Source organism: Hemiscyllium ocellatum, chromosome 31, assembly GCF_020745735.1.
Source record: "Hemiscyllium ocellatum isolate sHemOce1 chromosome 31, sHemOce1.pat.X.cur, whole genome shotgun sequence".
Taxonomy (NCBI): domain Eukaryota; kingdom Metazoa; phylum Chordata; class Chondrichthyes; order Orectolobiformes; family Hemiscylliidae; genus Hemiscyllium; species Hemiscyllium ocellatum.
In genome coordinates, this window is record NC_083431.1 from 8,731,739 (window position 1) to 8,756,720 (window position 24,982).

General features: G+C 43.7%; 1 protein-coding gene across 1 annotated transcript in view; it reads left to right on the plus strand.

The window, feature by feature from the left end:
* Positions 1 to 24,982, plus strand: part of ppm1e (protein phosphatase, Mg2+/Mn2+ dependent, 1E) — a 132,294-nt gene that overhangs the window by 98,247 nt on the left and 9,065 nt on the right. Inside the window, exons 2-5 of the mRNA XM_060848225.1 lie at positions 1,574 to 1,695; positions 20,623 to 20,822; positions 21,817 to 22,005; positions 24,120 to 24,263. Coding sequence (XP_060704208.1) covers positions 1,574 to 1,695; positions 20,623 to 20,822; positions 21,817 to 22,005; positions 24,120 to 24,263 — 655 coding nt within the window. The remainder of the gene's footprint in view (positions 1 to 1,573; positions 1,696 to 20,622; positions 20,823 to 21,816; positions 22,006 to 24,119; positions 24,264 to 24,982) is intronic.

The window sequence follows — 24,982 nt, forward strand, 5'->3', positions numbered from 1 at the left end:
TTCCCATTCCCATCCCTGAATGATCCTTTGCCCTTGTAGACTGTGGCAAGTTAAGAATGTATCGCTATTACTGATGTTCAGACAATCACGTTTTCTGTAAGGCAAAACCGCTTGTCTCTCAGTCAGTTACAACTCACCAACTCTGCTGTTACACAGAGGCGCTGATTCAAGTGGTGGGGCTGTTCCTCTCTCTGCTATTACTCTGGGTCACTTAGACCAGCACATTGCCAGTCATTGTATTGTCTCATTGCAAGTGGGAATCTTTGGGAAGGTGTTGGATGCCAAATGGGAAGAAAACAAAATGTTTTTGCATTTAAATATCAGCAAGTCCCAGTCTACAACCTTCACAGAATCAAAGTACTGAGGGAGTGCAGTCTTGTCAGGCTGTGTTAAACAGAGACATCAATCATCCTCTCAGGTGAGATAGAAGTGTTCCTGAAAAGCTGGTTTGAAGATGCTCAGACAGGTTCTCTCTGGAGTCCTGGGTAATATTTATCCCTCAGGCAACATTGCCAAAAGTCTGCCTATTTGATGGCTTGCTGTCTGCAAATTGGCCGCTACTTACAAAAGCCACTGCCACTCCAGAAAATATTTCAGTGGCTCCAAAAGGACTTTGTAGTTTCCTGAGTCAAAGCTCCCAAAATCATGCAAGCTTAAAGGACCAGAAGTCCCAGCTGGGAGGAAGTATAGGAAACAGGAACAGAAATTGCTGCAGAAACTCAGCAGGTCTGGCATCATCTGTGGAGAGTTAACATTTCGGGTCCAGTGACCCTTCTTCAGAACCCTTCTGGATTCTGGTTTGTTTGTCAAGAGAGAGGGATGATGTGAGACAGAGCCAGATATTGAAAAGCTTCAAACAAAATCCTCCTTAGTGTGGTGAGCCTGAAGATTATCTTGGTATCTAATCCGCTTTAGTCAGTTACAAAAACTAATGACAGACAGGAAAAGACAGGTTGTTCCATCAAACCTGCCTGACATTGCCTAATGCCTGCAGCATCATGATTAGGCACTTAACAACTCTCTCCAAAGGCCATATAATCTCCTAGAAGAGAACAAGAAACCCAGGGACCAAAAACAAGGGGGTAGGCTCTGGGCAAATTCTCTCTGATCACCCTTAATAGTCTTTGATGTAATGCCTACGAGATCACATTCACTTTGATGTGTGTTCACTGCAAAATTGAATACGTTCATTTGGCCTTCAAAGGTTTCCTCCGTAAGATTAAAGCAAAATAATGTGGATACTGGAGATCTGAAATAAAAACAGAAAGTCAGAAAGTGCTGGAGAAACTCAGCTGGTCTGACAGAGAGAAAGAGAGAGGAAGAGAGAGAGAGAAGAGTCATATCGAACTTGAAATGCTACCTCTGTCTCCACAGATGCTGTCATGGGTTCCTCCAGAACCTGCTGCTTTATTTAATTCTGTTATGTAATGTTTGTATTTGTGCACCAGGTCAATGCACCAGCTTAGCCCAATAGATCAACCTTGGCTCCAGATCTATTTTGGAACAGGCGAGACAGCCCTGCTGTCAAGGAAAGTGACATTTTTTCATCACCTCTGTGTCTTTTCCTTTCCAGTAATGCCCCTTTCTCATTGGCTGCGGCGTTGGCAAGAGCAACAACAAATGAAATTCTTCAGAGTGACCTTTCTGCTCTCCATTATGTGCCGAAACTTCTGGATGGGACTGACGGGGTCACACGTGAGTATTTCTTAAATCAGCCCTGGCATATGGGCATCATTGTCTGGGCCAGTATTTATTGCCAAGCCCTAGTTGCCCTTAAGAAGGTGGTGGTGAGCTTCCTTCTTGAACTGCTGCAGTCCACCTGCGGGAGGACATCAGAGTGCTGTTAGGGAGAGAATTCAGGATTGTGACCCAGCGAGAGTAAAGGAATGGCAATATATTTCCAAGTCAGGATAGTGAGTGGCTTGTAGAGGAACTTGCAGGGAGTGGTGTTCCCATGGTAGTCATGGGTTGAAAGGAGCTATCTGAGGAGCCTTGGTGAATTTCTGCTGTGTGTCTTGTAGATGGTACACACTGCTTCTACTGAGTGTCAGTGGTAGAGGGAGTGAAGTTTGAAGGTGCTTGATGGGATTTCAATTATCTAGAAATGGAAATGAAAATTGCTGGAAAATCTCAGCAGGTCTGGCAGCGTTTGTGGAGAGAAAGCAAAAATCACCTCCTGGGTCCAGTAACCCTTCTTAAGTTCCTTTTGCTCTGAAGTCCTTTCGTCCTTTTGTCCAATGGTTGGTAAGACTGGGCACTGGAGTTTGGAAAAATGAGAGGCAATCTCATTGAAACAGACATGATCCTTGGGAGCTTGACAGGGCAGATTCTCACCCTGTGGGAGAGACTGGAACTAGGACACACAGCTTATAAATAAAGGATTCCCAATTTAAGGTGTAGATGAAGAGGAATCGTTTCCTGTCAAGCCTTCGTCAGTCTCTGGAACTCTCCTAGAGAGTGATGGAGGTTGTGTTATTGAATATTTTTCAGGCAGAGTCCGGAAGATTCTTGACCAACAGGGAAATCATAGGTAGCTGGGAAGTGGCGTTGAATTCATGGTACCAGCCATGATATTATCAAAGGCCCAAGGGGCCGAATGGCCTACTCCTGCTTCTAATGTTTACATATGTCACATCGCAGACCTTTCCAGGATCTGGACCTGAAATATAGCCTGGTGTTGGGATCAGGGCCTTGAAGCTAAAGTTCTGCCCATGGTTTCCAATCACCATCAAATACAGTAGTGATCCAGTGTCACTCTGCTCACTCTCTGTCTGTCTGCCTCTAAGACTAAGTGAGCTGGGATTCACTGCACAGTTGCTGTTGACTTAGTGCCAGATACACAGCCCAGGTGGTTTGCAGTGAATTCAACTGCACGCCCTTCACAGGGTTTAGTCAGCCTCAGTTTGGGATTCTCCCGGAACAGCTTTCAATCAAAGTTTGTGAAAAAGGCGGGAACCGGGACAAGCAAACTCCCTGGGCAGTTTCAGGAGTGATTCATTGATCATCATCGAATCTGAAGGCCCCAGGGTAATACGGTATTTTCAATATTTCAAAAAATTGGTGCTTTGTACAGAGCAAGATCCCAGAAACAACCGCGAGAAATAAAATATTCTTCTCTAGGGATACTGATGAGTGTTGTGTTGGCCAGGTCACCAGAAGGGAAGGGCGAGGAGTCGGGGGTGGGGAGATCTCCCCTGTGTTTCTTCAAATAGTGGCCATGGGAACTTTTACACCCAGCTGAGAGGACAGTGGGACCTCTCACCTGATCTGAGAGATGGCACTGCTGACAGTGTAGCACTCCCTTAGATCTGCACTGGCAGTGCCCAACAGCATTTTGTGTTCACCTCTCAGTAACCAGAGACAACTCCACAAGGGTCTGACCTGAGACCCCCCCGCCATCTGCCCCTACTGTCATGGAAGAGGCTGGCATGAGTCACTCGGAGCTAAAATACCAGCTTCTGAGAGTCTCTTTCAGCCAGGAATGGAGGTATTTATTAACCTCCATTGTACGTGGAGTTACCTATCAATCTATCATGTATTCAAATAGATAGCAAATTGGAAACACAAACCCATTCATTTATCACTGGCCTTTGTATCACTGCTGAATGACAGGAAATGGTAAAACTGGGTAGATTGCCCAGGGTGAAATGTGGGTGATGTCCAGTCCTATTACTGTTGGATTAGCAGCGTGCCTAACCCCCTCAACACCTCCTCAATATTGCCGCACCCACAACCACTGCCCAGTTCTCCCCATCAGCCACAGCTCCCAGTGCCAAATGGATATCACACTTCCATTGATCTTTTCGCAATCCGCCCACTCAATTTACTTAATTAAACATTGATCACCTTTAACAACAAGTAGTAAATTGTTCATCAGTGATATGTGCCCCTGACATGACCCCTGCAACTTGTCACAATGGTTCACATTCTCTGACTTCTCTCCTCTTTACTGGGGGAGTAGCAGGAGGGAGGGTGAAGTGAGGGGAGATTGACTTTGGGTGAAGATGTGAGTTGGTGAGGGGAACAGGAAGTCACTGCTCATGTTAGCTTAAACAATTCTTTACGTGGGATGTGGGTGACACTGACAGCGTGAAGAATTTTTGCTCATTTCTTAATTGCCCTTGAATCAGGCAGTTCAGACCCAATCCCCATCGCTGTGAATTTGAGGTCAGACATAGGCCTCACCAGCAGATGATGGCAGATTTCCTTCCCTAAAATACATTAGCAAATCAGATGAAATAACAAGGTGACAGTTGTCATGGTCACAATTATACAATAGCTTTATATTCCACATTTAAAAACCGAATTCAAATTCCGCTGAGCACTGCTGTAATGGGATTTGAATCCATCTCTCCAGAGCATTAACCTGGACTTTTAGGAATTCCTTGTGTAGCGATGTTACCACTGTTCCACTGTCTCTGTGAAACTGTGGGAAGTGGGTGGTTGATTCTTTGATCTTCTGTTTCTCACGGTTGCAGTTTGTTAAAATGACATCCCCTTCCTCCTTCCCCAGTGACTCTTCCTGGGGCATGTTTCTGTGCTGTATCCATCCAGGATTCTATAGTATGTTCCAGTGGATTTTGCCAATTCTTCAGAAGGGTCTGAGCCATGGAGTGCTGATGGCTATTTGGCCATGGAAAGCATCTGAAGCCTGTTTCAGGTCTCCAGTAGGGGACAGTAAATCACAAACCCAACCACCGAGCCAACGTAACCTGCACTGAGACCAATCGGAATCCCCAACCTGACATCGACCCATTGCCAATCACATGTATCACCCCCCTCCCCAAACATTCCTAACCTACAGATACTGCTAGGTAGAGATCATTCAACCTCTGAGCTACTTCTACCATTCAGTTGGAGCATAGCTAATGTCTATCTTAACTTCATCTTGGTTCCATAACCCCTAACACCCTGTGTCTGACAAAAATCAAGCAATTTCACTTTGAAATATTTAAATTAACCCTTAACCTTCTCTTTCCCTACCCCCACATCAACCTAAATCACTGTTTGCTGTGAGTGGGAAGCTCTGGGTTTCCAGGCCCCTTTTGGGTTAGGAAATGCTTTGGGACATCAGTCCTGAATGGCCTTGCTTGAATGTTGATGACCCACATGTTCTGGGCCACAACAGGAAATAGTTTCTCTCCATCAATTTGACAAACTCCTTCAATTACATTAAACCCTTCAATTATATCACCCATCAACCTTCTAAGTTCAACAGAATTCTAGTCGACTGTATGCAGTCTGCCCTTGACATTTAACCTTCAGCTCTGGATTGGTTCTGGTGAATCTGCACTGTCAAGTGACATTACTTTACTGGGGTATAGTGCCCAGAACTGACAAAGGTCTCAATATAGGGGTCTAACTACTATTTTATTTGTTTTTAATTCATTCATGGATATCTCTGGGTATTAATTATTGCCCATTCCTAATTGTCCTAGAGTAGGGGGCAATGAGCATCCATCTTACACCATTGCAGTCCATATGATGCATCTACGGTATGGTCCCAGAATATACTATACATTTATTTCTGTATGTGGGTCTCAATATCATACAAGGTGATGAAGGTGACTGGTGTTGGGGAGGGTGAAGAATAGGAAGATGTCCTGATAAAGTTAGATAAAACAACATGGGAAGCTTGGTACCAGTCATAGAGTTGTACAGCAGAGAAACAGACCCTTCAGTCAAACTCTTCCATGCTGACCAGACATCCTAAATTAATCTAGTCCCATTTGCCAGAATTTGGCCCATATACATCTGGACCCTTCCTATTCATATACCCATCCAGGTGTCTTTTAAATGTTGTAACTGTACCACTACCTCCTCTGGCAGCTCATTCCATACATGCAGCATCCTCTGCGTGAAAAAGTTGACCCTTAGGTCACTTTTAAATCTTTCCCCTCTCACCTTAAACCTATGTCCTCCTGTTTTGGACTCCCCAGTCCAGGGAAAAGACTTTGGCTAATGACTATTTCCATGACCCTCCTGACTTTGTAAACCTCTATAAGGTCACCCCTCAGCCTCCAAAGCTCCAGGGAAAATAGCCCCAACCTATTCAGCCTTTCATTATAGCTCAAACCCTCCAACCCTTGATAACATCCTTGTAAATCTTTTCTGGATCAATTGGGCAGAATGGCCTGTTTCTGTGCCATGTGTTCTGTGTGATGGTTTATATCAATAAACAAGATGCAATGTTATTAAGGGTGGAATTAGCAAGTTCAGACTAGGACCTAAGCCTGAGAACCTGAGAAATATCTCCTCATACACGAGTGGGTGATTCACTGCTGGCCTGTTCTCCTCTCCCTCGCTGTTACTATGGGAATCCTTATTGGCCTCATTTCCTCCACATTGTAACATTCTTAAAGTCAGCAGGACTATGTCTAATCTGAGGCTGGAGCTACTGAGTTGAATCCACTGGGTGGCCTGTGCAGAATCATGACAGGAAAGGTGTGAATTCATGGGACATAGTGCAGAGGCGATTTACAAGAATGAAGAATTTGGGAGTGTTCTCCTTGGAGAGTATGTGGCTGAGAAGAGAGCTGATAGAGGTTTTCAAAATCATGAGTGAACTGCCAGAATAGGGAGAAACTGCTCCTGCTTTTAAAAGAAAGAAGTCATGGATTTAAAGAGATCTGTAAATAAAACAAGGGTGATGTGAGAAAAAAAAACGTTAGCAGTTACAGTATGGAATACACTGCCTGGAAATGTAGTGGACACAGGTTCAATGGAGGCATTCAAGGGGGTGATGGATTTTTTTTGGATAGAAATGGAGATATGGAGTAAAGGCAAGAGTGTGGGATTAGATAACAGAGTGTTGCAGGCATGAGGGGATGAATGGCCTCCTTCAGCTCCATAATAATTCAATGTTTCTGTAAGCTGGGGACTTACAAGATTATAGCCTGCAATTTTGTCTTAACCACGCCTAAACAAGAGGAGATGTGCTGCTGTGTGAACGTGTGCCAGTAGTTAGTGTCGGTCAGACCCGTACTTTCTCAGAGTTGCGAAATGCAATGCTTGCATACCGGATGGGGGGACAGCAAGCACCGGCCTCTCCTAGGTCAGGGGCAAAGTCTGACTGATCCCATAGCTGACGGGTGAGAGTCGCAGAACGCCAATAACAATCTCAAAGCCAGGTCAAACAGTCTGAAACCATGTTGCCAGGCAACTGTTCATCAGTTGGCTTTTGCTGATTGTGTGGGATGAAATTAGAAATGCTCCTTGAGTTATTAATGCCAATTGTGTGATCTTCTCAAGGGCAAAGCAGCGCTTTGAGAATTGCACGAATGCGGTAAATTCCTCAGTGCTTGCTGTAAATGAGGTTAAAATAGAGTGAGAGGTTTGAAAGGAGGCAAGATCACAATGAAATGCTGCAGTAGAGATGATGTCCTTTATTACAGACAGTTTGAGTCTGGGGGCGACTGGAACAGGAGACAGTGACAGATGACTGCATTTCTACTGAGGTCAGTCTCTGATTGCAAATCTAATGCAGTACCGGTGTGTCCTCATTTCAGGTAGAGATGCTCTAAAAACTTCTCTCTGTGCCGTTCCATTTATTGTTCACGGTACATTATTTAAATGGAGAAAAACTACAGTAAGCTGCCATACAAAGGGACTTGGTGGTACTTGTGCACGAAACACAGAAAGCTAACACACAGGTGCAGCAGGTAATCAGGAAGTCTGATGGAATGTTGGCCCTTATTTCAAGCAGGTTAGAGTAGAAGAGTAGGGAAGTCTTACTGCAACTGTACAAGGAGCTAGTGAGATCACATCTGGAGTACTACGAGCCGTTATAGAGTCAAAGAGACAAATAGCACGGAAACAGACCCTTCAGTCTAACTTGTCCATGCCGACCAGATATCTTAAGCTAATCTAGTCCCATTTGTCAGCACTTGGCCCATATCCATCAAAACCCTATTCATATACCCATCCAGATGCCTTTTAAATGCTGTAATTGTACCAGCCTCCACCACTTCCTCTGGCAACTTATTCCATACACATGCCACCCTCTGCAAGAAAAGGTTGCCCCTTAGGTCCCTTTTCTATCTTTCCCCTCTCACCCTAAACCTATGCCCTCTAGTTCTGGACTCCCCTACCCCAGGGAAAAATCCTTGCTGATTTATCCTATCCATTCCCCTCATTATTTAAAAAACCTCTATAAGGTCACCCCTCAGCCTCTGATGCTCCAGGGAAAACAGCCCCAATCTATTCGGCCTCTCCATATAGCTCAAATCCTCTAACCCTGGCAACATCCTTGTAAATCTCTTTTGAAATCTTTCAAGTTTCACAAGATAGGAAGGAGACCAGAATTGCACACAATATTCCAAAAGTGGCCTAACCAACTTCCTGTGCAGCCACAACGTGACCTCCCAACTCCTATACTCAATGCTCCGACCAATAAAGGAAAGTATACCAAACACTTCTTCATTATCCCAGCCGTCCCTTTACCTGCAAACATCTGCCCCCAATCAGCTTTTGAAAGTTCTTGCCTAATATCGTCAAAATAAGCCCTCCTCCAATTTAGAACTTCAACTTTTAGATCCAGTCTATCCTTTTCCATCACTATTTTAAGAATTATGATTGCTGGTCCTAAAATGCTCCCCCACTGACATCAGTTACTTGCCCTGCCTTATTTCTCAAGAGTAGGTCACATTTTGCATATTCTCTAGTAGGTACATTCATATACTGAATCAAAAAATTTTCTTGTTCTGGTTCCTTATTTAGGAAAGATATCATTTCATTGGAGGTCTTTCAGGAAAGTTGACTAGGATGATCCTGGGTATGGAGGTATTATCTTATGAGCAATAGCTAAACCAGTTGAGACTCTACTCACTGGAGTTTAGAAGAATGAGAAGTGATCCCATTGAAATATATAAGCTTCATAAAGGGCTTGACAGGGTAAATTTCTAAGAGAATGGGACAGTCTCAGAATAAAGGGGCACCAATGTAAAACTGAGATGAGGAGGAATTACTTCTCTTGGAGGGTTCAGTGTCTTTGGAACTTCTTGCCACAGAGACTTGTGGGGACAAGAGATAAATAAATTCTTGATCTGTTGGGGAATGAAGGGTTACGGAGAAAAGACAGGAAAGTGAACATGAGGAATGTCAGGTCAGCCTTGATCCTATTGAATGGTACAGCAGGCTCAAGGAGCTGAATGGCCTCCTCCTGTTCCTATTTCTTATGGGCTTAGATATCTACTATTAGCTGGTTGAATACAGAAAGAACCAGGGGTGACTGCTTTGGGGTGATGGGGTTGGCCAAGGAGCCTCCATCTGATGGGACAGCTCATCACTCTGCATCAACATCATACAGGAGGGAAATCTTCCTCAGGACAACTTAACAAATAGGAGCTGGAGAGGTCATTCGTCCCCTTGCGCCTGCTCTACCATTCAACAATATCACAGCTGATTTTCAGTTTCAACATCACCTCCCTCACTCATGTCATATCATTTCAGTTCCCTAGTCCCCCAAAAAAGATTAATTTCAGTCTTAGACACACTGAGTACTCCAGAGAATTCCACAGATAGATAAACCTGTGAGTGAAGGAATTTCTCCTCTCAGTGGCTGAACCATGTTCCAGATGTCCCAGCCATTGAGGCTATCCATCCTCTGAAGAATTCTGAGATCTCCGCTCATTGTTGGAGACTCAGAGAGCACCAATCTAAGTCTCTCCCCACTGGACAATCTTTTCTGCCCAGGATCACACTCCGTCGAAGGCAGCGGAGATTCCTTCACAAACCTTGCAGTACCCCATTTCCACAGACCCCATTTTGTTGTCAAAAACTCAAACATTGCAACATGGTATGGATTCATTTTGTGAAATAAAAGCTCAAACCATGTTACACACATACAGACCATGTTACAGTTGTACAGGTCATGTTAAACACCTGTACAGATTACGTTATACACATGTACAGTCTGTGCTACATGCCAATACACACCATATTACACACCTGTACAAGTTATGCTAACTTAGCCTGTGCAGATCATGTTACACACCTGAATGAATCTTGCTGCACACTCTGATCATTTTATAATTTGTCTGTTGCATATGCCTCCTGCTGGCTTAATCATGAGGAGACATGAGATGGCAATCAGTCTCATTTACAGTCTTTTGAGAAATCTGAAGCCAATCTTTGGAATAGAACGTAAGAAATATGAAGGGACAGACTGAAATAATGAGCTCAGAATTGACTCCTTGGTCTAAGCAATTAAAGGGATGTATAAAATATCCAGAGGAAGTTTTGTGGTGCAGTCTGTAGGATGGCTGAGCAAGTTGCCTTCATAACACAGCTAACTTGGCTATTTGTAAACTCTTTAAACGCATGCCAATGGCAGATGGTGATAGTGGGAGTATTTTGTGGTCAACTATCTGACAGAAAAACAATCTGAGCTACAACCATCACTATTGGTAACTCTGGAAAACAGCAGGTTTCCAGAGAAAGTGGAACTCCCTGTGTGATGTTGAGATTTTCTAATTGATCTGTTATTGACACAACTGGAGCAGGTGGGACTTGAATGTGTGCCTCCTCGATCAGTCAGGGACAGTATTCACTGCCCTCTCTCAGTGATGTATGACACCACCAGCAAGATGCCAGTGTCTAGTTAGTCATATTGTTGAGATTGTTAATGTCTTTATTTAAGGTTAAGATGAAATGGCTCGCGCCAATTTATTCTGTAGGAACTGGAAATATTCTTTTGGTGCAGTGGTAGTGTCCTGATTTCTGAGCCAGGAGGTCTGGGTTCAAGTCCCACCAGCTCCAGAGGTGTGTAATAAAATCTCTGAACAGGTTGATTACAAGGTTACTTGTGACTTTAAAAAAATCTTATGTTGGGACCACTTGTAGCACCAGGGTGGTGGAAAGAACTGTAAGATTGAGTAGTCAATAAACTCTATCCACAAAAAAAGGTGCGTTGAGTTCTGTTTCAACAACTGGCTTGCATCCAGATTAATACAAAATGCTCAAACTACTTACAGATTGATAGGTGTCTCACCTGCTGAGAACATTTCAGTTGGAAATACTGGGTAATATGGGCAGAATAGGAGAAAGCTCAGTTTATGATCAAGAATGGTCAGAATCTGGTTTCACACAGTCATAACAGAGGGGGAGAGAGTACTGAAAGAGCTGTCCGTTCAGCACCACTGGGCCCAGTTTCTTACATCAACCAGCATGGAACTGAACAAACCTTAGGGTATTCAATCAGCTTGGAATTAAGTTCTAAATATTAATTCATGAGATGTATCCATCATTGGCAAGATCAGTGTTCATTAGCCATCTCTGATTGCCCCTTGAGAAGCTGGTAGTGAAGTGCCTTCTTGAACCATTGCAATCCTTATGCTTTAGGTACACCCACAATGCTGTTAGGGAGGGAGTTCCAGAATTTTGACCCAGTGACACTTAAGGAACAATGATATATCTCCGAATCAGAATGGTGAATGGCTTAGAGGGGAACTTGTAGTTGGTGGTGTTCCCATGTATCTGCTGCCCTTGTTCTTTTTATTGGAAGTGGTTATGGATTTGGAAGGTGCTGCCTAAGGATCTTTGGCAAATTTCTATAGTGCATCTTGCAGTCAGTACACAGTACTGCTACTGAGTGTCAGTGATGAAGGGAGTGGATGCTGTGGATGTGGTGCCAATCAAACGGGCTGCTTTGTCCTGGATGGTGTCAAATTTCTTGAATGTTGTTGGAGCTGTACCTATCCAGGCAAGTGGAGAGTACTCCATCACACTCCTGACATGTACCTTCAGCTTGACAACGTGCTAGAAAAATAGGTTGAAAATGAAAAGTTGAACCCTTTTAAGGTATTAGTTTGAAAACTCCTTGCAAACAATAATATGTTCATGAGAGTCAGCTGAGGAGAAGTGAAGTGTTTGACGTTGACTGCACAGAATAAAGGGACCTGGACTGAGCTTACTAGTCACTCGGAAAGATACATGATAGGTACTGTACTGAGTCACTGATATGACACAGCCTGCTGCTGAGAGGGAGGGATAGGTTTCTGCATGATTGCTCGTCACTGCTTGCTGAGTCAGCTATGTGTTCTCAGGCCCCCTACCCCACTGTGAATGATTGATGAGTAATACTGCACACTGCAGCCTGGCCGAGACAGAGGGATCTTTTCCACACAGCCTTCCAGTAATTATTTATGTTGTATGGAAATTTTATTGAGCACCTGTTGGGGGTGGAGTAGCAAATGCTCAGTACTCCAGTGTAAATTCCAGTCCGGTAACCCTTACTGCCGCTCTCTGGTAAGCTACTGTTAAACGAAAAAGATTGGTCATTTAAATAAAGCTTTTTGCAACTTCAGGATGGTCCAAATCTTCTGAAGTGTAGCCACCGCTCTTGTAATAGAGACTTATGGCAACCAGTTTGTGTACAGTAAAATTGCATAAGCAGCAAAGAGATCATGATCAGATAATCTATAAAGTTGATTGACGGATTAAAATTGACCAGGATGCTGAGGAGAATCATTCTTCAAAATCATGCTGTCTTTTCTTTTACTGCCCCTTGAGGGGTTCGACAAACAGGTCCTCAGCTTATTGTCTCCTTCAGCTATGTAGCACTCCTGTAGTAATGCACTGAAGCTTTAGCCTGGATCTTGTGTTCTGGTCTAAGCATGGGGTCTGAGTGACATACCCTCCTGAATCAGAGGTGAGAGCACTACCTACTGAGCCATGACTGACACTTAGATTTTGAGCAGCATGATGGGAATTTCCAGCTTAGGATCTCTACTCCTTTTCATTTGTCCCTAAAACTACAGGAGAAATAATCAAGTACTCATTCCCCTTTTGTTTGCAGTTTTACTACTTTTCTGTCTCCTGCCCTGTCCTCTCCTCATCCTCTGAGCTGGTCACAAGCGATGGACACCATCAGTCAGGCATCTGTCTAACACAGACACATTAACATACACATGAGCAGATACATATACACATAAACATGTACTTGCATGGATATACATACACATCAACATATACTCGGACAGATTTACACACACTCTCACACATATACATACAGACACACAGATACAAACTTACAAAAATATACACATGCACAGATATACAAACATGTCTCACACCTCCTGGTTTTGGAAAGCCCAGTAAATACTGGGCTGGGTGAGAGAAATGGGACATGGAGCGGAGGTTTTTATTGGAAAGTATGTGTTAATCACCAGAGTTGTACAGCACAGAAACAGACCCTTTGGTTCAACTTGCCCATGCCAACCAGATATCCTAAATGAATCTAATTCCATTTGCCAGTATTTGGGCCATATCCCTCTCAACCCTTCCAATTCATATACCCATCCAGATATCTTTTAAATGTTGTAATTGTTCCAGTCTCCACCACTTCCTCTGGCAGCTCAATACATATCACCCTCTGTGTGAAAACGTTGCCCTTTAGATCCCATTTAAATATTCCCCCTCTCACCTTAAATCTATGCCCTCTAATTTTGGATTCCCCAATGTGGGAAAAAGTCTTGTCTATTTGCCCTATTCATGCGCCTCATAATTTTATAAAACATTATAAGGTCACCCACTCTGGCCTCTGAAACTCCAGGGAAAATAGCTCCAACCTATTCAGCCTCGCCCTATAGCTCAAACCCTCCAACCCTGGTAACATTCTTGTAAATTTTTTCTGAACCCTTTCAGGTTTTGCAACAAGGGCGGCATGGTGGCTCAGTGGTTAGCACTGCTGCCTCACAGCGCCAGGGATCCAGGTTTGATTCCCACCTCGGGTGACTGTGTAGTTTGCACATTCTCCTCATGTCTGTGTGGGTTTCCTCCGGGTGCTCCGGTTTCCTCCCACAATCCAAATATGTGCAGTTCAGGTGAACTGATCATGCTAAATTGCCTATAGTGTTAGATGCATTAGTCAGTGGTAAATGTAAGGTAGGGGAATGAGTCTGGGTGGGCTACTGTTGGGAGGGTCGGCGTGGACTTGTTGGACCAAAGGGCCTGTATCCATACTGTAGGGAATCTTAAAAAGAATCCCTCCTGTAGCAGGGAGACTAGAATTGCACACAGTATTCTAACCAATGTTGTGTATAGCCACAGCATGACCTTCCAACTCCTATATTCAATTCACTGACCAAAGCATACCAAATGCCTTCTTCACTATCCCATCTACCTGTAACTCCACTTTCAAGGAACTATGAACCTGTACACCAAAATCTCTGTTCAGCAACACTTCCCAGGGCTCATTACATGTATAAGCCCTGCCCTGATTTGCCTTTTTAAAATGCAGCATCTCACATTTATCTCAATTAAACTCCATCTGTCACCCCTCAGCCCATTGGCCCATCTGATCAAGATGTACTTTGAGGTAACCTTCGCTGTCCACTACGCCTCCAATTCCAACTTACTAACCATACTTCCTATATTCACATCCAAATCATTTATATAAATGACAAAATCATTGATATAAATGACCAATCCTTATGGCACACCGTTGGTCACAGACCTCCAGTCTGAAAAGCAACCCTTTCCCTTTCCTCATGCTAGACCCAAGAACTGCAGTGACTGTGTGTAAGTACCTGCTTTCTGATTGTGTGTGGGGAAACCCTGAGAAGGGCAGCCTTTGATTATCATTGACAGCTGACTCTGAGAGAAGTGAGCTCTGTAACGCTGCCTCGAGAGGTTTGACTGCTCTGTTTACAGACAAAGGAATTTTAATTATCTCTTGTTAACATTCCCAGCCACTTCTCTTCTTCACAGAGTCACAACCAATTCTGGTGTGCACCCTTTCCCAACTCCTCTTTCTCACTCACTGACCACTCACTTATTCGCTACTTACTCACTCACTCATACTTGGTCACGTCTCATTCATTCACATGACAACATGCAGCTAACCAAGGCTCTCAGTCACAGCTATTCAACTGTGACAGTCCTTACAGCTCAGCCTGACTCTGACCTCACACAATTCTAAATCCGGTTACACAATTCCTGGAATGATAAAGGAGTAACACTTAGACGTAGAATGTCTATATGTCTATACTGGCTCCTGAAAGAGCCAGGGTTAGAGTGGTGCTGGAAAAGCACAGCAGGTCAGGCAGCATCCAAGGAGCAGGAAAATCAATGTTTCAGGCAAACGCCCTTCATCAGGAATGACGGCCTGAAAGAGCCACTCAGCTAGTCCCATTGTCTAGCCCTATTGCCACTGAATGTAGGTATCATGCTGCAGCACCATTTTGGAGGTAATGTATAACAAGGTGATCCAGACCAGTTTGTGTCATTAACATTGTTTACTGTTTTTTTTCCTCTCAGGAATATTGTCAAATTACCTCCTGTCAAAACACTTGCCCACCTGCCTTTGGCTGTCCACCATTTACATCTGCATGAAACCGATCAATGTGAAAGTAAAACAGACTCACCATCACTAGATTGGACTATCACTGACTGTCAGTCAAACCATCTTTACATCTCCATGTCCGATGCTATTATAAATATAGTAATGAAGTGCTCAAAGAACATGCAAAAACACAGTCTTTAATGGCCTGGTGATTTTTCTCCTGAGTTATGCATGTTTAGTTGCACAGTACTCTGTATGCACACTCATCAATGTCCTGTACAGTCATAGGAAGACTTTTGTTTCTTCTCACAATAAAGGCCAGCATTGCATGCACCTTTCCTCATTACTTGCTATATCAGCATGCTGACTTTTTGTGATTGAGATGAGGAGGATTTTTTTCAGCCAGTGGGTGAGGAATCTGTGGAACTCATTGCTGCAGAAGGCAGTGGAGGTCATGTCATTGAGTATATTTAAGACTGATATAGATAAGTTCTTGATTAGTCAGAGGATTAAGGGTAAAACAGAGAAGCCAGGAGAATGGGGTATCATATCATCTATGATTGAATGGCCTAACTCTGCTCCTATATCTTATGGGCTTTATTACAAGGATACCCAGATTCCTCTGTACCACAACAATCTGCAGTCTCTCTTCCTGAAGGCTGAAAACCATTCAAAAATACAAACCAGTATGATGTGACATTAATGATTCAGAGTCATAGAGTCGCACCAACCTCTGCGTGAAAAAGTTGCCTCTTAGGTCTCTTTTATATCTTTCCCAGCTCACCCTAAACCTATGCCCTCTAGTTCTGGACTCCCTGATCCCAGGGAAAAGACTTTGTCTATTTATCATATCTTAGTCAATAATAATCTTTGAAAAAAGGTCATGATGTGGAGGAGCTAGCTTGGACTGGGGTGGACAAAATTAAAAATCACACAAAACCAGGTAACAGTCCAACAGGTTTATTTGGAAGCACTAGCTTTTGGAGCGCTGCTCCTTCATCATGTAGCTGTGGAAAGGGACCATAAGACACCAAATTTATAGCAAAAGATTACATTGTCATGCAACTGAAAGATGGATTGAACATGCTCTGTCTCCCATGCACACATACATACAGATAAGTCTATAGGGTGAATTTGCATTTACAGAATTATATTTGCAGATACATGCTATTTTGCTCAAAAAGTGTACAATCTGCAGGCAGTCAATGCAGGCAGTTTAGTCATGTAATATTTTATAAATTCCACTTTGGAAATGGAACCAGTCTAACTCAAGACTGGGATACAGACAGACTCTAACCTCTCACCTTTAATGCATTGTCTGAGCTGAGATGTCACCTTTTTTTCAAAACCTTAAGTTGTCTCAAGAATGTGACATAAAAGAAGTTCTGGGATTTACACATTAATGAACTGGAACCTGCAATCCATTCTAAAAGATGAAAGACTTAACAGAAACCTACGTTTGTTCATTATATCATTTCAGTTGTGTGACATTGTAATCTTTCGCCATAAATTCTGTGTCTTATGGTCCTGCTCCACAGCTACTTTATGAAGGTGCAGCACTCTGAAAGCTAGTACTTCCAAACAAACCTGTTGAACTATAAGCTGGTGTTGTGTGATTTTTAACTTTGAAAAAGGAACTGGATAAATACTTGGACAAGATCACGATGCAGAAACACCACAGTCATAGAGGCATACAACATGGAAATAGACCCCTCAGTCCAACAAGTCCATGCTGACCATTATCCCAAACTAAACTAGTCCCACCTGTCTGGGCGTGGCTCATATCCCTCTAAACATTTCTTATTCATGTACTTAAGTAAATGTCTTTTAAACATTATAATATTGTCCGCATCCACCACTTCCTCTGGCAGTTCATTCCACGCATGAATCGTGCTCTCTGTAAAAGAACTGCCTCTCATGTTTTTTTTAAAAATCATTCCCCTCTCACCATAAAAATATGCTGCCTAATCTTGAAATCTCCCACCCCAGGGAAAATACACTTCCCATTCACCTTATCCATACCCCTCATTATTTTATAAACCTCTATCAGAGACCTCCTTTGCTCCAGTGAAAAAAGTTCCAGCCTATCCAGCCTCTCTTTATAACTCAAATCTTCCATTCCCAGCAAGATACTGATAAATCTCTTCTGAACCATCACCAGCTTTAAAAAATCCTTCCTGTAACAAGGAGACCAGAACTGGACACAGTATACCAGAAGAGACCTCACCAATGTCCTGTTAAACCTCAACATGACATTCCAACTCCTACAGGAGAAAGTGAGGACTGCAGATGCTGGAGATAAGAGCTGAAAATGTGTTGCTGGAAAAGTGCAGCAGGTCAGGCAGCATCCCAGTAGCAGGAGAATCAACGTTTCGGGCATGAGCCCTTCTTCAGGAAATAGGAAAGTGTGTCCAGCAGGCTAAAATAAAAGGTAGGGAGGAGGGACTTGGGGGAGGGGCATTGGAAATGCGGTAGGTGGAAGGAGGTCGAGGTGAATGTGATAAGCCTGAGTGGGGGTGGGGGCGGAGAGGTCAGGAAGAAGATTGCAGGTTAGGAAGGCGGTGCTGAGTTCGAGGGATTTGATTGAGACTAGGTGGGGGGAGGGGAAATGAGGAAACTGGAGAATTCTGAGTTCATCTCTTGTGGTTAGAGGGTTACTAGGCAGAAGATGAAGCACTCTTCCTCCAGCCGTCCTCCGCCCTTGAGCCCTGCCCCTCCAATTGCCACCAGGACAGAACCCCACTGGTCCTCACCTACCACCCCACCAACCTCCATATACATCGTATCATCCGTCGTCATTTCCGCCACCTCCAAACGGACCCCACCACCAGGGATATATTTCCCTCCCCTCCCCTATCAGCGTTCCGAAAAGATCACTCCCTCCCTGACTCCCTCGTCAGGTCCACACCCCTCACCAACCCAACCTCCACTCCCGGCACCTTCCCCTGCAACTGCAAGAAATGCAAAACTTGTGCCCACCCCTCCCCCCTTACTTCCTTCCAAGGCCCCAAGGGATCCTTCCATATCCGCCACAAATTCACCTGCACCTCCAAACACATCATTTACTGCATCCGCTGCACCAGATGTGGCCTTCTCTATATTGGGGAGACAGGCCACCTACTTGTGGAACGTTTCAGAGAACACTCTGGGACACCCGGACCAACCAACCCAACCACCCCGTGGCTCAACAATTCAACTCCCCCTCCCACTCCACCAAGGACATACAGGTCCTTGGACTTCTCCATTGCCAGACCATAGCAACACGACGGCTGGAGAAAGAGCACCACATCTTCCGCCTAGGAACCCTCCAACCACAAGGGATGAACTCAGATTTCTCCAGTTTCCTCATTTCCCCTCCCCCCACCTTGTCTCAATCAAATCCCTTGAACTCAGCACTGCCTTCCTGACCTGCAATCTTCTTCCTGACCTCTCTTCCCCCACCCCCACTCAGGCCTATCACCCTCACCTTGACCTCCTTCCACCTATTGCATTTCCAATGCCCCTCCCCCAAGTCCCCCCTCCCTACCTTTTATCTTAGCCTGCTGGACACACTTTCCTCATTCCTGAAGAAGGGCTCATGCCCAAATTCCAACTCCTACACTCAAAGATCTGAGCAGTGAAGGCAAGCATGCTAAATGCCTTTTTAGTCACCCTGTCTCCATGCGATGCAAACTTTGAAGAACTGTGTACCTGAACCCTGAGGTCTCTCTGTTCTACATTACCCCAAAACCTGCTTTTAATTGTACAAGTCTTGTACAGTTGTATAAGACTCTGGTGCGGCCTCATCTGGAGTATTGTGTGCAGTTTTGGTCGCCATACTATAGGAAGGATGTGGAGGCATTGGAACGAGTGCAGAGGAGGTTTACCAGGATGTTGCCTGGTATGGTAGGAAAATTGTATGAGGAAAGACTGAGGCACTAGGGGCTGTTCTCATTGGAGAAAAGAAGGTTTAGGGGAGATTTGATAGAGGTGTACAAGATGATTAGGGGTTTAGATAGAGTAGACACTGAGAACCTTTTACCGCTAATGGAGTCAGCTGTTACAAGGGGACACAGCTTTAAATTAAGGGGTGGAAGGTATAGGACAGATGTTAGGGGTAGATTCTTTACGCAGCGGGTTGTGAGTTCATGGAATGCCCTGCCAGTTGCAGTGGTGAACTCTCCCTCTTTATGGTCATTTAAGCGGGCATTGGATAGGCATTTGGAAGTTATTGGGCTAGTGTAGGTTAGGTAGGATTCGGTCGGCGCAACATTGAGGGCCGAAGGGCCTGTACTGCGCTGTATTTTTCTATGTTCTATGTTCTTGTTTTTATTTGTTTTACCGAAATGCAATATTCGCATTTATCCAAATTAAATTTCATCTGCTACTTGTCAGCACACTGATCCAACTGATCAAGATCTCTTTGTAATCTTGGATAACCTGTAACTCAAGAATCGGAAATAGCCTGCTGCTACTGATTCTGAACCTGCCTTTCAAAGCATTAAAACATTTCTGATGCAAAGAAGGAAGAACAGGCCACATGACACCTCAAGCCTGTGTCTGATCATCAGTGCCTTAATTCAATGAAACATTTTAACTCCACTGTCATCACTCACCTCAAAGATGAGGCAGAGTGGGAACTCTCTCAAAGAGGTAGAATACGCTAAACAAGCTGAATGGCTTCCTTCTGTAATTTCTCAATTTCATTGTTGCACACACAGAATGACTAATACTTGGAGTATTAGTAGGGGAAGGAAGCACAATCTCTGGACTTAATTAAGAAATAATAATAAAGACCCACTTCATATTTGAGTTAAGATACTGTGAATGGGCTTCTCCATCCACAGTGATCCTTGTGATATCTTCAAACAGGCTGCAATTACCTCAATGTTCAATTGCAACCAAATCTTGACTAACAAGGGAGTCAAACATTATCATGGAGGGATGGAGGAGTCAAGAATTTGGATTTGAGGCTACAATCAGTTGAAACTGTATTGTCTAAAACTATCAAGAGAAAATTTAGCAGTTAAAAAAACACACTTAAAACTACAGAATTTATTAATGATATAACATTAAAAAATCTTTAAAATGTCCAAAGAAAGCATCAATGTCAACCCTGTAGTCTGGTTAGTAAAAACTTTGCCATCTTTAAAGAAGTCATCAATATATTATTAACAAAGCACCATTTCCCTCAAACTCCAATGTCAAATCCAAAACATTTAATGCTAAGATTTTTCACCTGCCTGGGGCCACAGGTTTTTGCATTTTCTCACCTTCTCTCCATAGGCATTTTCAGGTGATAAATCAGATCACATCCCTTCTGTTTTCAATATGTGGAAATTGATCTTATATTTTTCTAGAGTTTGACTCGACAAGGCTGTCCCGAATGGTGTTCAACAAACTCCATGAAATCTGTTGCAGCTGGGTGAAAGACTTGCCATTGACACGAAGAACTCATCCCTATTTTGAAACATCCATTCATGCCATCAAAAACATGCGCAGGAAGATGGAGGACAAACATGTCTGTCTGCCAGACTTCAATACTCTCTTCAATCTAGAGGTAAGTCACAGCTACAAGCCTGAATCAACATTGTAGGCCCCAGTGAAGCGGTCAGTGGGCCCAGCTGATGGTGAGGGGGAAAGAGAGTAACAAGGAAGAAGGCAGAAAGAGCCATGAAGATGAGGGATTGTGGGGAGATAAAGAAGAACAGTTTGGAACTGAGTTGAGGAGAAGGAAAAATGTAAAGTGGAGGCAGGGCAGAGGGAAGATGAGAGACAGTTGGTAGTGAGGCAGAGTGAGGGAAGAAAGGAGGATGAGGGAAGAGTCTGGTAGTCAGAGACTATGTTGAACTGTGTGCATTGGCAGTCACACCTGGTGCATCTTGCTTTTCTGACATTTCTTCAAAATCCTGGAATCCCAACGACAGGGACTGAGAATCAGCTCCACTGACTGCTCCCTCAGAATACCCTCTGTCAGATTCCTCGCAGCCTCTACTACTTGGTGACATTCTCCCACTGGTCCATATCTGTGTCTGTCTTTCATTACTAATCCATCTTTCTAAATGGCTCGTCTTCCTTTGGGAAGGTATGGCATTTATGTAAACTGATTTAAGGTATCTAGTGGTTGAGAAAGATGCCAGACAAATGCAACGCTTTTTTATCCTTGCAATTTACTCTTCTTCAATCACACGGTTAATTGCCATTTGCAGGAAATGGCAGGAAAATGGGATTAGAATAGTTAGGTGGTTGTTTTGGACTGTTTCAAAGAGCCTTTTTGAGGACTGTAGACCTCTAAGACAATGATTCTGCTCCCATTCAGAACTGAGCCACTCTCTTGTTAAAACACAGCTCCTTTAAGTCTTCATCATTAAGATCTCAGCTTACCAAGTTGTTTGTGGGATCTTGCTGTCCTCAGATTGTTTCTTACTTGACAGGAGACCACAGTTCAAAAGAGAGGAAGTGCTTTATTGGCTGTAAATTGTTTGGTGGGGCCCAGGTAGCAGGTCAGCTACTGAAATGCCAGCTCCTTCTCCTTTCCTTTCTTCTCTCACTAGGACCAGGAGGAGCAGTCATTTTTTGCTGTGTTCGATGGACATGGAGGAGTGGATGCCGCAATCTATGCCTCCATCCACCTTCACGTGAACCTCGTCCGACAGGAGATCTTCCAGCACGATCCAGCGGAGGCCCTGTGTCGAGCCTTCCGCCTTACGGATGAGCGGTTTGTTCAAAAGGCCGCCCGGGAGGTGAGTGATCACCTCCCACCCCACCCCTGGGTTAACCACACAATTTTGCACAACATTCCCTGGGCTATAGTTAATCTTGCAGAACCATATCCTGCCTTCATGTACTGATTCTTTGAAACATTGTTCCCTGTGCTTATTGACCTGTGAAATAGGCAAAACATGTATTTACATCTGTTTCTGTAGCTGCTTTCTTCTGAAAAGGTTGTAAACCTATCACTAGGATGTACAAGAGCCCTACTCTACATTGAGTCATGTCTAACTAAGTGACTCTCCTGCTCCAACTGCTCACCATTGGCTTTTCCAAATGATTTGAAGATTGATACTTGATCTATTTGTTCATAGAGATGTACAGCATGGAAAACAGACCCTTCAGTCCAATTCGTCCATGCAAACCAGATATCCTAAATTAGTCTAGTCCCATTTGTCAGAATTTGGCCCATTTCCCTCTAACGCATTCAGATGTCTTTTATATGTTGTTATTGTACCAGCCTCCACCAATTGCTTTGGTAGTTCATTCCATACATATGTCACCCTCTATGTGAGAAAGTTGCCCCTCAGGATCCTTTTAAATTTTAACCCTCTCACCTTCAATCTATGCCCTCTTGTTTTGGATTCCCCTATACTGGAGAGAAGATCTTCACTATTCACTCTATCTATGCCCCTCATGATTGTATAAACCTCTATAAGGTCACCTCTCAGTCTCTGATGCTCCAGGGAAAATAGCCCATGCCTATTCAGTCCATTCGTGCTACCTTCCTTGGCTGTTCATTCCAGGAGTGAAACATGAATTCAGCATGTCTAGCTCAGAGGCAAGTACACTATCTCCCAAAACTTCCACTAGCCATATGAAAGAGATTTAATCACACACCACCAGCTTCTCCCCCATTATCAGGCAAATAAATCCTCTTCCACAGCACATTTTCTTTTGGAAGTTACTGTGGGATCAGAGTCCAGACGATAGAATTGGAAGCTTGACAACTCTGTGAAGAAATTTTTCCCCCCAAAATCCTCACTCTTTCTTTGATTGTTTTAAATCTCTAACCACTGCTTAGTTCTTCATTGAAACCCTTCATCATTTTGACCGACTTTTAGGCTTCCCTATGACTTTCTCTATTCTTTTTCAAAATTATTCACTGGATGTAGGTGCCACTGGCTGGGCCATCATTTACTGGCCATCTCTAATTGCCCCTTGAAAAGGTGGTAGCGAGCTGCTTTCTTGAATGACTATAGTCCTTGGGTGTAGGGACACCCATGATGCTGTTGACAAGGGTGTTCCAGGATTTTGGCCCAGCGAAAGTGAAGAAATGGTGATACATTTCCGAGTCAGGATAGTGAATGGCTGAGAGGGAATCTCGTAGGTGATGGTTTCATGTATCTGCTGCCCTTGTCCTTCTCAATAGAGAATTATCCCCCTCTCTTCACTGAAGTACCCTACAATTTGCACTGTCTACTATTTCACTTAAAGGGAGATGCAGGTAAGAAACAGAACTCTTTATATTCACAGTTGGTTTCCATTAATAAAGGAGGAAACCCTCCCTCTTCTTTCTCTTGTTTGAATTTTCCCTCAGCTGCTGTAATTCTGCTCATTGCCACTGGCATAGCAGCAGGTTGAGGGAGAGGAGAGCAAGAGAATAAGAATAACTATTCAGCTCTTGCAGAGAGGGTTGTTTAGTTCAGTTGGCTAGACAGCTAAATTGCAGTGTTAGAAGCAACACCAGCAGTATGGGTTCAATTCCTGCTCTGACTGAAGGATTCTTCTTCTCATCCTCTCTTCCCTTATCTGAGGCATGGTGACCATTTAAATAGTGCATCACCAGTTATCTCTCTCATAAGAGAACTGTCCAAAACCATCGTAAGACTTTACCTTCCAAAGAGGTCACACCGACAGGATGTGCTCCTTCTCTGCTGTATTATTTTATACAGATCACAATGATACTTTGTCAGCTCAGTGAAGGGGAAGTTTGCCTAAAGATATCTCTTTCTGTGGAAGCTAGAGAGGAATACAGATTCCCCCCAACACATAGAGAAAGTCAGAAAAACACATGAGGATCTGGGCCAGGGTACAAATAAAGCACAAACACAAAGATATGTTCTTCTCATTCCATTACTTTTAGAACCTGCGATGTGGAACAACTGGTGTGGTGACTTTTATGCGCGGGAACATGCTGCACGTAGCCTGGCTGGGTGACTCCCAGGTGATGTTGGTGCGCAAGGGCCAGGCAGTGGAACTGATGAAACCTCACAAACCCGACAGAGAGGTAACTGGTCAGCAATCTCAAAGCGTTGGTCATTTATTTTGTGCACAGGCTCTAAGGAAGGAGACAAAACTAAATTTCAAAGTAGGAATTTATAAAATGTTATATGGATTGACTGTCTGCAGTCTAACCTCTAACCTTTAATACATTGTCTGAGATGTCACCTTTTCTAATATAAAACCTTAAGTCATCTCGAGAATGTGACTTAGAAGAAGTTCTGGGATTTACATATTAATGAACCAAAATCTGCAACCGATTCTAAAAGATGGGAGACTTAATAGCATTCTAGATTTGTTCAATATATTGTTCCAGTTGCATGACACTGTGATCTTTGCTCTAAATTCTGAATTACGATCCTGCTCCACAGCTACCTGATGAAGGAGCAGCACTCTGAAAGCTAGTAGTTCCAAATAAACCTGTTGGACTATAACCTGGTGTTGTGTGATTTTTAACTTTGTCCACCCAAGTCCAGTAGCCCTTCTTCAGGCCATTCCTGAAGGGCTTATGCCTAAAACGTCGATTCTCCTGCTCCTCGGATGCTGCCTGGCCTGCTGTGTTTTTCCAGCACCACATTTTTCAACTCTGGTACTCCAGCATCTGCAGTCCTCACTTTCTGTCACCCCAGTCCAATACTGGCACCATCACATATGAGCTAAAGGGTGATGGTAAAGGCTGTTTGTATGACTGGAGTCCAGTGTAGCGCCACAGTGCTGGGTCCCTTA